Here is a 16,718-nt window from a genome sequence, read left to right on the forward strand (position 1 = left end):
GTTGTTTTGCCCTCTTCTATTATTTCTATATCCATCCGAAGTGGCACCATCATTACTAGTGTTTCCGTTCCCTCCTGACACGAAAGCCTCCTGTGTCAGGAGCACTTGTTGAGGTCCTCTTGTTTTCATATTGAAGGGACATTCTTTTGTGGAATGTCCCATAATTTGGCAGATCTCACAGAACTGGTTCTTCGAACAGGATCCTTTCGTGTGACCTTCTGTCTTGCATTCTGTGCACCACAGCTTGTTTCCCTTCGTCTCTTTTTGCATATTCTTAAATTCCTTCATCATTTTGATCATATCCTTCTGGAGAGCTCGGACCTTCTTGCTGCCCTTTTCGTCACCACTGCTATCTTCTTTCAAATATGCGTCATCTGAGTCGGATGAGCTACTTTTCTTCTTTTTCGTTTTCTATTCACTCTCTAAGTCCATCGCCCGATTGTATGCTTCGGTGTATGATGATGGCCGCACAATCTTCATTTTCTTCCGTAACTCTGGGCGTAGTCCTTCAATGAACCATCGCTTTTTCAGCCCATCTGTCGGCTTACTTTCCATTTTATTTATCAATTCTTTTAGTTTCCTGGCATACACATGGACTGTTTCATTTTTCCCCTACTTTGTGGTGTAGATTTCTGCTACTATCTCATTATCGTCCCGCAACAATTGAAACTCGACAATAAACTCCTTTTTAACTCTCGCCCGTGTAAATTTTTGAGGATCCATGTTGGCAAACCAATCAATTGCTACACCCCTTAGGGTTGCTGGAAATTGTCGGACCTATTCATCTGTATCGGTTACACCATTCGCCGTCCAAATTGTTTCGCATGTCTTACTGTGTCTGATTAGATCAATTGTTCCATCACTATCAAACTTTGACAATTTTTCCTTTGGTCTAGCCATTACTATTTGAGTTGGAGGTACTTGTGTACCCGCACTGTTTTGCACGCCCGCGCTATTCTACACACCTGTATTGTTTTGAACACCCGCATTGTTCTGCACACCCGCACTGTTTTGGATAGTCCTCTTATTTCCAACAGCCGTGTTACTTGGTGAAAAAGGGTTTTCCTCAAGCGAAGTTGTTCCTTTCGGAAGTGTATCGCGGACGAAGAGTTCACTCCATGCTCGTGCTCCCTCGGCACTTCGAGCCGTGCGAGTCAATTCCCTTTCGTTTGGATTCTCTTCCCTCGACGTATACAGGTTCAGAAATTCCTCCCTTGTTTCTTCCACCAAATTCAACCGCTGTCGAGTTTCTTCCAACAATTCCTCGATGCTTCGGTGTTCGTCGGCAATCTGCTAAAACCTCTATCTGCGCTAGGCCTATTGTACCAAAATTAAAATTTCTTGTGCGGTACGTATTCCATCTTTTCCCTTTATCTTCTTTCTATCCTTGTTAAGCTGATTCGGCATTAGTCTTCATTCCTCTGCCCTCATTCTAGGTTTGTTGGGCAATGGCGCCAAATGTTTTGCCGTATGGGGTAAATGAACTAATGCCTACAGAAAATGAAACAAGAACATGTAACAACAGTACTCCTTTTATTATTCGCATATGCCAAAGCCATTACATTATGCTTATGATGATAATTACAATAATCTCAAAGGATGTATATATAATTTTCGAAGAACCTTCCCGAAGGGGTCCGTCGGCTACATAACAAGAACCTTCCCGAAGGGGTCGTCGACTACACAATATTTACCACAACATCAACCCGTCGGCTACACAATATTTACCGACGATAGTTTTTGTCTTTGGTGTGTGCTCTACCTCTTCATTAGGTATGTCTTTAATTGTTACAGTCTATGTCGATTTGTTCAACATCCTTTTTTTCTATGTCATGAACTTAATTTGGTATGTCAGTTAACACTTCTCCAATTATCTCTGCAGGAGTAGTTGTTTGCACAAATACTTTTTTGCCAACTTCCTTTACTAGTGTCTCGTCAATTTGGATCACAACTGGAACTTCATCTTTCTTTGATTCCTCAGTGACTTCCTACTCTGCTTCCTTCTGCATTTGTATGATTTTCTTCCACATTTATACTATCTCATCATGCACACCTTGTGTTTTGCCCACTAGGATTCTTGATGTTGTCTCTGATCTTGAGCTCTGGCTTGAGGGCTTCAACCATTATTTTAATGTCTTCAATATGCAAATATGGAGTTACTTTCATAATTACTCTCTCCATTATCTCTCTATTCATTGACAAGGCTGCTCTCCATCTTGCATCAATTATCTAGTAAAGCTCTGGAGGTAAGGCTCCATACATTTGCCCAAGGGTCTCACAAAACTTGTGCATACTAACTATGTTTTCTTCTTCCAGCTTCTTCTTATCCTAATCATTGCAGAATTAATATCTTCTGTCCATAGTTCCCATCGTACTACGTTATGTTAGATCCTTGGCAATGTAGTATATGGTAGGTTTTTGTCAACCACTTTCCTTCAACCCTTTTGTTTCTATATCAGACTTTGTTTTTTTCTTCTTCACCTTCAACTATATCCTTTTCTTTTCTCTTGCCTTTCTTCTTTCCTCTACCTTTCACTTCTTTCTTCTCCATGGGTGGCTCTTCTTCAACTGATTTCTTCTCCTTACCCTTCTCTTGTGGTTTTCCTTTTCCCTAGTAGATCTTCTCTATTGGAGGAATCTCTTCTATCTCTTGATCTGATTCTTCTAAGGTTGGTGTGGATGTTCTTGGTTCCTCATTTCCATACTTATATGTTAATGATTGGATCATCCTTCTCATCGTCCTCTATATGAGAAGTTTCTTCAACTCCAATTGTATCTTAGCAAAGGCTTCTTCATAGGTTCCAAACCTAGGTGCAATTACATCTATAAGTTTAGACAATAACACATCTACATGCATCTTGACAATTTCATCATCCAATTTATACCCCATGGCAGGTAGCCAAAAGGTCCTTGGTTGAACAACTTGAAATGTACAAGTAACAACAAGAAAACATATATCATTGTTATATTGATTTACTGTGTTTCTTGAGATCCTTCCTCTTTTATGCATTCTAGATTGAAAATATTTGAAGTAACCCAACATTACATTATTGAAATTGTCTCCTAATTCTCTAATGAACACTTATCTGTGTTACCACCGGTCCGTCATTAGCCCATTGAATCGCTCATCTACCAGGAAAGAAATTTTGCACATAAAAGAACATACATACTAGAATCGGTCCATAAGTTAAAAATTCATTCCTTGTCCCTCTTTATCTTGTCCATATTGACCATGAGCTAGCTCCACGACATTTCATAGCGGTCATATGTAGCATCTTCCTTCATTATCCAATATGCTGCATGGATAGCTCCATCGGGTACACTGTTAATTCTGCTCGATTGGTATACCCTGTACTTAATGACCATAGCGGAAAAATGAACTTTAGGGTCTACTATGTCATTGATTGTCATTTCTCTTCAATCTATCTTAAACTTGGTTAACCAAGTCACCAAATTAGCAGCTATGGCTCTTAGGGTTGGCAATTCACTAGTCGCACCAAATGCTATCACTTGATGGATAATCTCCTTCGTAATCTTATGCAGTCTATCCAGCCACATAAACCGATCATGAACTCTTCTTAGAACATATCAAATCCACTTTGGATGAAACTTTGTTGGAATATTAAGAGCATACGCTAAGCCCTTTGCCCTCAAGTGTTCGTATTCTCATTTCAACACTTTCTCTTTGCATAACTTCTCTTCGTAACCCTTGTTGATGAATTCCACTTCCAATTCTTCGATCTTCCAGTGAATATATCACCGAACATCTTAGATCAACAGAAGTCCTAGAGGAATGGAGGATAGAGCACCCAACTTGTCATTTTCACTTGCTTTCATCAGATGTAGCTTGAATACAAATCGAGGCTCATCAACAATATCGATCAATAGTGGAGTAACTAACTTCTGTGCCATTATTTAATACTGAAATATTATTGAAATCTGTAACATCCAGATTATCTAGGGTCTTAATTAACAACTACCATACTCAAAGAATACAATTATTACTTCATTTTCATAGGAAGACAGTTAAATCAGTTTCGTTCATATGGAAGAGATTTACGGTTAAAATCAGTTAAACAAAATTTCTTAACTAAGAACTTAAAACATCATCAATGAATTTACTATAGAAAATAAAATCCACATACCATGGAATTTGACCCGATAATTCATTGTAAGAATGCTTCTGCAATCACCCAAATTAGTCCAGAAATACCACCATAACAATATCATATAATGATTACCATCCAATACTGTTTTATCAAAACCAAATGACAATTACCATTAAATATCGCTATATAAAATTAGGGCATCAATTACCATTAGATCATTTAGGGCATCAGATACCACTGTATCAATTAGGGCTTCAGATACCACTGTATCATTTAGGGCTCCAAATATCACGAAATCAATTAGGGCTTCAAATACCACTGTATCATTCATTTCCTTCTGATTGCTTAACTGTGGCAATAACATAAGATTAGAAGATATGCTCATATTTAATATTCACATAAATGAAAAATTGATAACAATCCATCAGATAAATCTATCTCTCGCATTTAAATATAAAATAATTGTAACGATGATATAACTCAATTAATCTTACCTTAATCTTGCATATACAACATAAAAGTAAAAAATACCTGTTCCGACAAACAATTGAATGTATAGCTTATCTTTGTCTGTTGCAGGTCCAACAATTTATGGAGAGGTGAAACATTGTCAGGGGCTTAACCACCCATACTCGAACCATACTTATCCCCACACATTCTAACATATTAGAATGGCCCTCCCTACCTCGAGATCGGACTTGGGATGTTCTTCAATCCAACCATCCGAGCTTCCGAGTGGTTTGAGTGCCCACTCAGTTATACCTATATAACTGACGTTATAAACATCAAGTGATCATTAGATGGCACATATGCCTATAAATTACCTTGGCCAAGGATTTTCCGATGGATTCAACAACCCGATCACCATCGCTCGACTTGCCAATCATTTTATCTTCTTAATTTCGTTTCATCTTTATGATATTACTGTTGTCAATCAGGATTGCGCCTATAGCGAGATATAAACTCTAGCCATCTTGTTGAAACATGGAAACTCTCTCGAGTGGTGGGTTGTCCTAAAACAAGAGATGAATCTCCGGAAGCTAGGTCGGTTCCTAAATAGTGATCACCTCATCCTAAATTGTACGCGAGATAAGGGGTAAGAAGTGAATGACAAATAATGAATACTAACCTAAATGAGGTGATACACCGATGGTTTTGAATGTAACTTTAATCACATCAACACGAATTATGAGAGAAACAATTGATTCACAATACTCAGACAAACATGCAACCACAAAAGTGTTTCTATGCAAGGACCGGAATCTTTTGCTTTGAAAGGGAAACCTAGGTTTCACCAATTCTCTGCAAAAAGAACAATGATCACAAACAAAGACCTGTAATTACACATATCAAGATTCAAATTTGCAATCAGGAACATAACTAAAATGAAGGCAAACACAACATTAAAGTAAAAAATGCACAATATTGCACGAGGATCAATGAGAAGGAACTGCTGAATCTCTATAACCAATGCTGAAAAATCTCTGCTACAAATGTGCTCTTACAATCAACTCAAAATTTGTAATGCGCAAAAATCTGAATCCAAAAGAAGATCCCTCATAATGAGGTGAATGTACAATATATAGAACTCATAACCCTAATTCGGATTCCAAGGTCATGCTTAGCAAAAATCCGTCAAAAATGATAAAAACTATGAAGAAGCCTCTGAAAACTGCTCTCAACTACTTGCCCAACTAGTAGATAACTAGAAAACTACCTCTAACTCCTCAAAATCATGCACAAAAAACCAAACTCGGATCCCTCAAATAACCCAAAAATATAGCATGTAAAACTCCTCATAATTATGCAAAATATGCATAAAATAGACTCTCATCACGAACTACATGCATAACTGCCCTTAACTGCTCCATAAATCACTAAAAATAGCACTATTCAGCCCCACCACTGCATGAGAAAATTAACCTGTCCTTAGCCTCCAGAAATAGCTCTTCATGAAAGCGTTAACTGAATGTCCTTTTTAGAATTCAAAAATAGATGCTCAGCTTCCCCTCCTTGCATTTAGGCATTAAAATATTTGAAACTCCTCTTAATTCCCTTTATTTAATTAATAAAATCAATGGTTTTATAATTGCAACCTTTTGATATATTAATTTTACAATCAAAACTTCTTTTATTATATTTATTAATATTAATGTGTTTATTATAATATTTTATCAATTTTTAAAACACATTAATATTAATAAGTATAATAAAGGGAATATAAAAATATATTTTGTAAGTACTGTATGTATTAAATGATTGCAATTATAAAACTCATTTAATATATATAATATTTATAAAATATGTTTGTTTACTTAAGTTATATATGCATATTATTAATATTGCCATTTATAATGCATATGAAACTTAAATTGTTTTCTTTTTAGTTTAGTTTTATGAACAAAGGAGTTTTATAAATAAATATACTCTACACTATTGCATGGAACCGAAATTTTATAAAATATAGCAAAGGAATAAAAAGACATCAAAGGCAAAAAGGGCAGATATTTTGTTTTGCTTCGGTAGATATTCTTGCTGCGATTTTTTGCTTGTCTCTTGGACGCCATTTCTACAGATTTCCTTCTTCTTGAGCTTCTTCCATGGCCGTGAGCTACTAGTATTTGCTAGATGTCATTACTTTGTCAGTTTTGGACGTGAGTTTATGGCCGAATCTGGTGATGTTCAGACACCATGATTCCTTCTATTGTGAGATGCCATTCTTGTGTTTCTTACTGGCATGAGCTGATTCTGATATTTACAACGCCATTTCTTGTATGGTCGGCTCTTGATTTGCAGATTTCTTGTTTCATGGCTAGACATGAACTTGCCATTTCTGCTGGAGGATCTTGTTTGGACGCCATATTTCATTGGGTTGCTTCCAGCCATGGACGCCATGCTTATTCATTTCCCATACTGCAGATTCATGAGGTTTGGATCTGCATTTTATGCTATGGTTTCTATATACTATATTATTTTCCTTCTTTGCTGTTTGAAATTGATATAACCATGAAGCTTTTTTCCTTTTTTCAAATTCCTTTATCAGCTCTTGGTAAAAGATAAGTATTGTAGCTACCATATTTCTTCAAAAATTCGAATCACTACTGTTCTATTCTACTTGGTTCAGAGGTTAAGAGAACACTGTCTAACACCCAAGGTTCTTGTTTCTTATGCCCAAACCAGTAAATGGTGCAAACTGATTGTCGACTAAGGACTTATTTATTCTCAGAATTTCTTGATAAGGATTTATTGTTTCCATTTCTAAAATATCTGTTTCTTCCATTTTAGTTCTGAGCCCAATGGTAACAGCACAACTAAAGCTATTCATATTCTCATCCTCTTGCTCCAATTTAGAGTGCTGATTTGATATTTCTATAGGACTGGATATGTTTTGAGAAGACACTAGACAAGGTTTAGCCTGAATCTTCTTATCCATTTCACTGCTACTACAATGATCACCAAATCCATCTAGAATGTTGGGATCTTGAATTTTCAAATTAGATGTATTAAGGTGATGCTGAAAATAATTTGTGGTACTTATCTGCATCCGGTATGGTCACCAACTATTGCTAGTTCTTTGGAAAAAATTGGAAAAACAGAACCTTGAATCTTCCCTTTTAAAGGTTCTTGTAAACAGTCTAGCAGAAATGCTCCTGGAGTATTTTGAAATATACCAAAGACATTTTGTATGTGGCTTATGAATTCTACATCCTCCATATCTCATTAAATTTTCCAGTGTTTTCTGTTGCTTCCTTGTCAAGGCTGAAACAAAGAGCTTCATCTTGTAAGAAGCTTGGATTATCTTTGGCCTGATTTTCTAGCATAACAACTGTTGTATACAGATTAACAGGAATAAAGTCTTCCTCATATAATATTCTATATTTCGCAAAGAAACACATGAAATTAGATTAGAAATCAGTATCATGTGCTACTTCTATTGTCTTTTATTTTCTGAATACTGTCATGAATCTTATTTCACCTTGAATACTTTACAACAGATTTGTCCTTTGTTTGATGGATGCTGCAATTTCTGATATTTGTAGCTTCTCTGTTGATGATTTTCCCAATTACTTTGTATGCAAAACTCCATGTTCTCTTCCAATATATCTTGATGGCTGTAGGTTACTACTGTTCAGATTTTAATATAACTATTGAAGTTTTACTCTTTCTTGCTGTTTGGAAATCAAATATTATTGTGAAGCTTTACTCTTTCTTGCTGTTCGGAAAATCAGATACTGGTAGAAACATACTTCTGCTCTGCCTTGACTAGTTGTTGTTATTTATCTCGTACCATGTTCTGCCTGTATACTTGTGAAGCTATAATCCCTTTATCTTGTAGACTAAGAATTTCATATGTCTTCCATGATTTGACTGAAAAGTTACATACCTGTAACACATGTACGTCCCTTTAACAATCTCCTCATGTCTTCAATCTCCTACTATGGTTCCACTCGAAGGTCTCATACTTGTAATTTACATATGCCCCCTCAACAGTCTCCCCATGTCTTTAGTCTTCACCTCTACATGATTCAGCCAGAAGGTTTCACGCTTGTAATTTATGCGTGTCCGTTCGATAGCCTCCTCAGTCCTTCAGCCTTGGCACCTACATGATTCAGTCGAAAGGCTTCAAGCATGTAATTTATGCAAGATCCTTCAACAACCTCAAACTTCATACTTGTATCTGCAAATGGAACAAACTCATTAGCATAAACATGTTTTACTTTTCAGATTTCTCTCTTGCCTTCTTGTCTTTTAATATAGTTATCAGAATAACCATATTGTAGGAACAGTAGAGTATAGATGATTGGAAAGATCTCCATTGCTCAATTCTCATGAAATGACCCTCCTCTTCTTTCATTTTTTGCAGGGCTATTCCTAGACGGAGATGCGGGCACAATCCTTCAACATTCAGAACAACTCCTCTTTCATTTAGGCAATGGATGTCTTTCCTCTTATCTTTTTTCAGTACTTTTCTGTTTATACAATGTGTTTATTCAGATATTATGTTAGGAGCTAAGGATGCTAGTGATATCTGAATGCATTGTATTTAAGTACTGTGTAAAACTTGAACACTTTGTACCTTATCAAAACAATTTTGAGTATTTCAATAAAAATGTATTGTTTTGGTACTTATATTCTGAATAAAAGTGATCAATTTTCTCGTTTAATAATTCCTGTACTTTAGTTTCTGCATTCTTTTCATTCTGTAATATGTATTCTCAGCAACTAAAACACACTTAGTTCAGCATATAACATAGCAATTTAGGAGGTGTGTTAAATCGGTAACAATTATAGTTTATACATTTGTCCATCTTATATCATCTCAACCCTTCTCGGCTATTCTGAATGATTTCCAAATGTGTTTTTCCAATTTTGATTGTAATATCTAGTTATGTAATATAAATATTTTTCAACATTACATTTTCAATTTCTCAAAAACAGTGTTGGGCCCAAGGTTTCAGCGTTAAACCCAGCACTCTGCTACCATATGTAAAATCCAGATTATTCGGGGTCTTAATTAACAACTAACATATTCAAAGAATACAGTTATTACTTCATTTTCATAGGAAGACAATTAAATCAATTTCGTTCATATGGAAGAGATTTACGGTTAAAATCAGTTAAACAAAATTTCTTAACTAAGAACTTAAAACATCATTAATAAATTTACTATAGAAAATAAAATCCACATACCATGAAATTTGAACCGATAATTCATTGTAAGAATGCTTCTGCAATTACCCAAATTAGTCCAGAAATACCACCATAACAATATCATATAACGATTACGATCCACTACCGTTTTATCAAAATCAAATGACGATTACAATTAAATACTACTATATAAAATTAGGGCATCGATTACCATTGGATCATTTAGGGCATCAAATACCACTGTATCAATTAGGGCTTCAAATACCACTATATCATTTAGGGTTCCAGATATCACGAAATCAATTATTACAATAATAGATAAGATGTCTATTATTAGTTAATGGTTATCTTGTAAATATCTTTAGCTTTAGTTTGCTTTCGTTTTTTGCTTTCTCTGAAATAGAATGTTTCTATTCTTTACGATCGTTTCCTAAGGAAACATCGTCCCTTCCTTTTATATAAATTGACCTTTCGGTCTCTGTTATTAATAAGCAAGTATTTACCAATTACCTTGTAATATGGTATCAGAGCTAAATACTTCAATTTTTTCGGGAAAATTTATAATTTCTTCTTGAAATTATTTGTTTAAATTTTTCCAAAATTATTTCAGCTAATTTCTCCAAAACCCACCTAGGGTTTTTCTGCTTGGAGAAATTCCCGAATTACGAGTCTGCAAATCGCGTGGAAATCGTGGCCATTTTTTGAAGACTCGCGTTTTTGGGGTGAAAATCTGCATGTTTGATGTACCATGCCCGAGGGGCCTGCTTCAAACCATAGAGAGCTTTTACCAATCTGAGAACCTGATGGTCTTTACCAACAACCTTGAAACCAGGAGGCTGCGTCATGTAGACCTCTTCATGGAGATCACCATTCAGGAAAGCACTCTTTACATCCATCTGATGGACCTTCCAGCCAAACTGTGCTGCCATGGCTAGGACTAATCTGATGGTGCTCATCTTTGCAGTAGGAGCAAAGGTCTCCTCATAATCAATGCCCTAACGCTGAGAAAAGCCCTTTGCCACTAAACGAGCTTTGTACTTATCCAAAGTACCATCTGATTTGTATTTGATTTTGTAGACCCATTTGCAGCTAATGGGTTTCTTCCCTGGGGGAAGATCAGAAAGGACCCAAGTGTTGTTCTTCAGCAGGCTCTGGTGTTCAGATTGCATGGCCTGTCCCCACTCTGGAATTCCTTTAGCCTCGGAATATGTTTGAGGTTCAAACACACTGTGAATGTTGGCCATAAGAGCAAAGTTAACAGAATCTATAGTTTTGCTCTTTTTCCGAGTAGTTCTCCCATCAATGAGCTCATCATCATGAAGATCAGCAAGTGTCTTAGCCCACCACTTAGGCCGGAGAGGAGAATGACCAACAGTAGTACTAGGAGATGCTTGATCAGCAGGATCCTGATCAGAAGAATCTAGATCAAACTCAGGTGAAGCATCTTCAAAACGAGGTGATCCTGCAGGAGAAGCCGGAGGTGGCTGTACAGGTATCACTGGCAGGACTGGAGCTGTAGGAGCTACTCGAGCCCTCCCATCAGGTGGACCTAATGGAAACCAAACTCCCAAATCATGAACCTGCATAGGCTGGTCTGCTGGATCAGGAACAGGAGAAACAGGCATGAACGGTCCTCGCTGCTCATCAAAGACTACATCGCGGCTGTATATGAGACGAGATGTCTCAACATCAATAAGGCGGTAGGCTTTGTGAAGACTGCTATATCCAGCAAGCATCAGTTTCTGACTCTTGGCATCCAACTTGGTGCGTGAAGCATCAGGGATCCAAACAAAAGCAAGAGAGCCAAAAACCTTCAGGTGACTGATTCTGAGCTTGCGACCTGACCAGGCCTCTTCCGGAGTTTTACCTTTGACCGCCACTGTGGGTGACCGGTTCAACAGATAAACTACAGTGTTAACTGCTTCTGCCCAAAAACGCTTCGGAACATGTCTGTGTTCGAGCATGGAACGAGCCATCTCGGTGATTGTCCTGTTCCGACGTTCAACTACACTGTTCTGTTGTGGCGTGTGGGGTGTGGTGAACTGGCGTTGGATGCCATGTGTATCCAAGAAGCTAGAGAAAACATTAGAACAAAATTCCCCCTCATTGTCTGATCTAAGAGTAATAATAGATTTCCCAGACTCTTTTTCAACTAAGGGTTTAAACTTCTGAAATACAATAAATGCATCGGATTTCTTTTTAAGGAAATACACCCACATTTTTCTACTGAAATCATCTACAAACAACAGAAAATACCTGTACCCAAGAACAGAAGGAGTGGCCATAGGGCCGCAGATATCAGCATGAACAAGCTGAAGTACTTGAGAAGCTCGCCAAGAATTGCCACTGGGGAAAGGTGTGCGATGTTGCTTCCCAGCCTGACATGCGTCACAAACTCCAAGGTGTTGGGTTTGAATCTCTGGCAAACCAAGAACAAGCTCATCCCGAGCAAGTTGTGAGAGATAATGCACATTTAAGTGCCCATATCGCTGATGCCAAAGTGAGCTGATGGAAGATCGCCGAGCAGCCATAGCTAAGTCCTGAGAATCACCAGAATCAGTAAGTCTGAAAAGACCATGATCCTCAAGACCAACTGCAATAGTAGACTTAGTCGCCCGATCAGTGATGGTGGCACTGATGTGAACTGAAGGTGACTGCCAAGTGTGGAGAATGTCGCAGCAACTGACTGACCGAGAGTAGATTTAGTTCCATCCCTGGAACGTAGTACACATCAAGGAATATGAGCTTCCTCCCAACAGACTGAATTTGAATGTTGCCTTTACCAACAACCGTGTACTCTTCTCCACCACCAAAGATAACAGAATCTGAATAAGGCTGGTAGTCAGTAAACCAGTCTCTGCGGTGAGTGAAATGTCGAGAGGCACCTGAATCAATGTACCAGGCAAATGACTGTACATGATCTGCGGGTCTTTTAGCCATTAAGGCATAAAAGGCAGATTCCACCTGCTCAGTGTGCTCTGCACTGTTCGCTTTGGGTTGCGAACCCGATTGCTTAGACTGGGCAACTAAGCGTTTCCAACATGCAACCTTCATGTGACCATACTTGTGGCAATAGTTGCTTTGAATGTTCTTCTTTTTGGTACCATCGGATGCTGGAGCAGAAGACTTCTGCTGAGATGGTTGCTGAAACTTGCCCTTATCCTTCTGAAAGGATTTCGCAGCAAAGGCTTGCTCAGTGGAGGTGGAACTGGAGCTGCTACCGAACTGTTGTTTCCACCAATCTTGCTGAAGTAGCAGGGTGCAGAGATCAGTGAACTTTAGATCAACACCAGTAGATGTGATGTTGAGAGTCTCGATAAAATGCTCATAGGAATTTGGTAAACTCCGAAGAGTGATTACCACAATATCCTCTTCCTCCATCTTGCGACCGATGGCAAGTAACTGATCACGGATTTCCTGAATCCGATTCAGGTGTGCCTGGAGCGAGGTGTGCTCATCCATGACAATAGAAAACAGAGTGTTTTTCAGAAAGAAGGCTCTGCTCTTGTCGGAAGTCTCATGAAGACCTTTTAGATGTGTCCAGATTTCGGCCGCTGTCTTGCCGGATGGAATCTGAGAAAGCTGGTCATCAGCTACGGAGAGTTTGAGAAGCATTACTGCCTCTCGATTGTTCAGATCCCATGTATCTTGATCAGGACCCGGAGAAGTCGGACGCTGCTTAACACCCAGAACAAGTTGATCGGTGTTTCGATATTCGAAGATTGCGATGATGCGCTGCTTCCAGGTTCCATAATTGCGACCATTGAATTTGGAATTATGCTCGAGCAGAATATTTGTCAGAGATGCCATGGCACGTTTTTCAATGAAAAACTGTGAAAATCTGTCAAGGCATGCTCTTCGAGGCAAAAATACAGAAGACCCAGAAGAATCAGAGAATGACCCAAAAGAGAGCTCGAAAAACTCAGAAGGAATCTGCTGTCGTTTTCTGAATCTGTTGGCTCGAAAATCGAGGCACAAAAATCGAGGCACCCAGAAAAAACGGACGACAACCCAGTTGAGCTCTCGAAAAACCCACCAAGAATCTGCAAACAAAAAAATTTTTCGACCCCAAAAATTAGGGTTTCGAAAAAAACAGCCCTAGCTGAAAAAAGCTTGAAAAAACTTCAGATTTCTTGATGAAAAATGGTCGAATCTGCTTCCCAGAGCACGATGACAGACTGAGACGGCTAAGAGCACAATTCCAAATTCAATGGTCGCAATTATGGAACTTGGAAGCAACGCATCATCGCAATCTTCGAATATCGAAACACCGATCAACTTGTTCTGGGTGTTAAGCAGCGTCCGACTTCTCCGAGTCCTGATCAAGATACATGGGATCTGAACAATCGAGAGGCAGTAATGCTTCTCAAACTCTCCGTAGCTGATGACCAGCTTTCTCAGATTCCATCCGGCAAGACAACGGCCGAAATCTGGACACATCTAAAAGGTCTTCATGAGACTTCCGACAAGAGCAAAGTCTTCTTTCTGAAAAACACTCTGTTTTCTATTGTCATGGATGAGCACACCTCGCTCCAGGCACACCTGAATCGGATTCAGGAAATCCGTGATCAGTTACTTGCCATCAGTCGCAAGATGGAGGAAGAGGATATTGTGGTAATCACTCTTCGGAGTTTACCAAATTCCTATGAGCATTTTATCGAGACTCTCAACATCACATCTACTGGTGTTGATCTAAAGTTCACTGATCTCTGCACCCTACTACTTCAGCAAGATCGGTGGAAACAACAATTCGGTAGCAGCTCCAGTTCCACCTCCACTGAGCAAGCCTTTGCTGCGAAATCCTTTCAGAAGGATAAGGGCAAGTTTCAACAACCATCTCAGCAGAAGTCTTCTGCTCCAGCATCCGATGGTACCAAAAAGAAGAACATTCAATGCAACTATTGCCACAAGTATGGTCACATGAAGGTTGCATGTCGGAAACGCTTAGCTGCCCAGTCTAAGCAATCAGGTTCGCAGATTGGTAAAAGCTCTATGGTTTGAAGCAGGCCCCTCGGGCATGGTACATCAAGATTGATACGTACCTCAGTGATCAAGGCTTCAAGAGGAGTTCTTCAGACTCAAATCTGTACATCAAGACTACTGACAGTGACATCATCCTTTTGGTTATCTATGTGGATGATCTGATCATCACTGGCAGTTCGGCATCTTTGATTCAGGGAATCAAACAACACTTATGCCAGTCTTTTGATATGACTGACCTTGGGCTCATGCATTATTGCTTAGGTGTTGAAGTTTGGCAACAGTCTTCTGGTATATTCATCTCTCAGTCCAAATATGCTAGAGCCTTGTTAGACAAATTCCGAATGCAGGATTGCAAACCTGCATCTACACCTATGGAGAAAGGTCTCAAGTTATCAGCCAAGTCTGATTCTCCTTCCGTCGATGATACTACGTATAGGCAACTAGTAGGCAGCCTCATCTACCTATCTACTACTAGGCCTGATATCAACTTCGCAGTCAGCTATATTTCACGCTTTATGACAGCTCCTAAGGCTGATCATTGGATGGCAGCAAAGCGTGTGCTTCGTTATGTGAAGGGCACTTCTGATTATGGACTTCTGTATTCTCGGAGTTCTAATCCTAAACTCAGTGGGTTCACAGATTCAGATTGGGTAGGCTCTGTTGATGATAAAAAGTCAACATCTAGATATGTGTTCAGTTTGGGATCCGGTGCAGTCACATGGACCAGCAAGAAGCAGCAGACAGTTTCTCTCTCTTCTACAGAGGCTGAATATAGAGGGACTGTTAAGGCAGGATGTGAAGCTGTCTGGCTTCGTCGGATGCTTGGGGATATGCAGATGTCACCAGCAGGACCGACTACTCTGTTTGTTGATAACGAAGGCGTTATCAAGTTAGCACGGAATCCAGTCTTCCATGAACGAACCAAGCATGAGGATGTTCATTGTCATTACATACGACAGCTGGTTGAAGACGGGACTATAGATCTGCAGTATGTTCCTACCTCAGATCAGACTGCAGACATTCTCACCAAGCCTCTTGGTCCTGATAAGTTTGTCAAATTCAGAGGACAGCTTGGTGTGTTAGATAGATTAACCATTAAGGGAGGGTATTACAATAATAGATAAGATGTCTATTATTAGTTAATGGTTATCTTGTAAATATCTTTAGCTTTAGTTTGCTTTCGTTTTTTGCTTTCTCTAGAATAGAATGTTTCTATTCTTTACGATCGTTTCCTAAGGAAACATCGTCCCTTCCTTTTGTATAAATTGACCTTTCGGTCTCTGTTATTAATAAGCAAGTATTTACCAATTACCTTGTAATATCAATTAGGGCTTCAGATACCACTATATCATTCATTTCCTTCCGATTGCTTAACTGTGGCAATAACATAAGATTAGAAGATATGCTCATATTTAATATTCACATAAATGAAAAATTGATATAACAATCCATCAAGTAAATTTATCTCTCGCATCTAAATATAAAATAACTGTAACGATGATATAACTCAATTAATCTTACCTTAATCTTGCATATACATCATAAAAGTAAAAATACATGCTCCGATAAACAATTGAATGTATAGCTTATCTTTGTCTATTGCATGTCTGACAACTTATGGAGAGTTGAAACATTGTCAGGGGCTTAACCACCCAACCTCGGACCATATCTTTATCCCTACACAATCTCTAATGAGAAAGGCCCTCCCTACCCAGAATAGACAGGGATCATCTTGTCATCCACTAAGCATCCTAGCATCTAACCATACCTCTCGATTTGACAACAAGAGATACATTAAACAGGATCTTGCATGAGCTATTAAATGTTTTCTTTTAAAAATAATAAACATTGTTATGTCATAACTGATACTGATTCATATTATTGCAGATCCCTTTCTCTCACCTCTTCACCCTTTTCCTTGGCTAGAGAGTCGGGTGAGTCCCAGGTGTTTGGAATTCTCAGAACAACCGGTTC

The 16,718-nt window shown here is 38.6% G+C and overlaps 2 protein-coding genes across 6 annotated transcripts in view; one reads left to right on the forward strand and one right to left on the reverse strand.

Annotated features, from left to right (window-relative positions):
* The window catches only part of LOC149563079 (uncharacterized), a 142,420-nt gene extending 133,181 nt beyond the window's left edge, over positions 1 to 9,239 (forward strand). For 2 of the 4 annotated variants that reach the window (XR_016364020.1, XM_089826499.1), the window contains one exon: positions 8,974 to 9,239. Coding sequence is in view for 3 of the 4 variants with exons in the window: in XM_089826499.1 (XP_089682625.1) it covers positions 8,974 to 9,116 (143 nt within the window). In the remaining variant the exon portion in view is untranslated. Of the gene's footprint in view, positions 1 to 6,601; positions 6,785 to 6,905; positions 7,038 to 8,973 lie in introns of those variants that run through there. The other 2 variants (XM_089826500.1, XM_089826501.1) reach the window with 2 other exon arrangements.
* LOC149563078 (pyruvate kinase isozyme G, chloroplastic-like) overlaps positions 1 to 16,718 on the reverse strand; it is a 168,045-nt gene that overhangs the window by 139,472 nt on the left and 11,855 nt on the right. The window lies entirely within an intron of this gene.

The sequence above is a fragment of the Cupressus sempervirens genome, chromosome 4 (assembly GCF_028749045.1).
Source record: "Cupressus sempervirens isolate cs-2001-9-10 chromosome 4, ASM2874904v1, whole genome shotgun sequence".
NCBI classification, from domain to species: domain Eukaryota; kingdom Viridiplantae; phylum Streptophyta; class Pinopsida; order Cupressales; family Cupressaceae; genus Cupressus; species Cupressus sempervirens.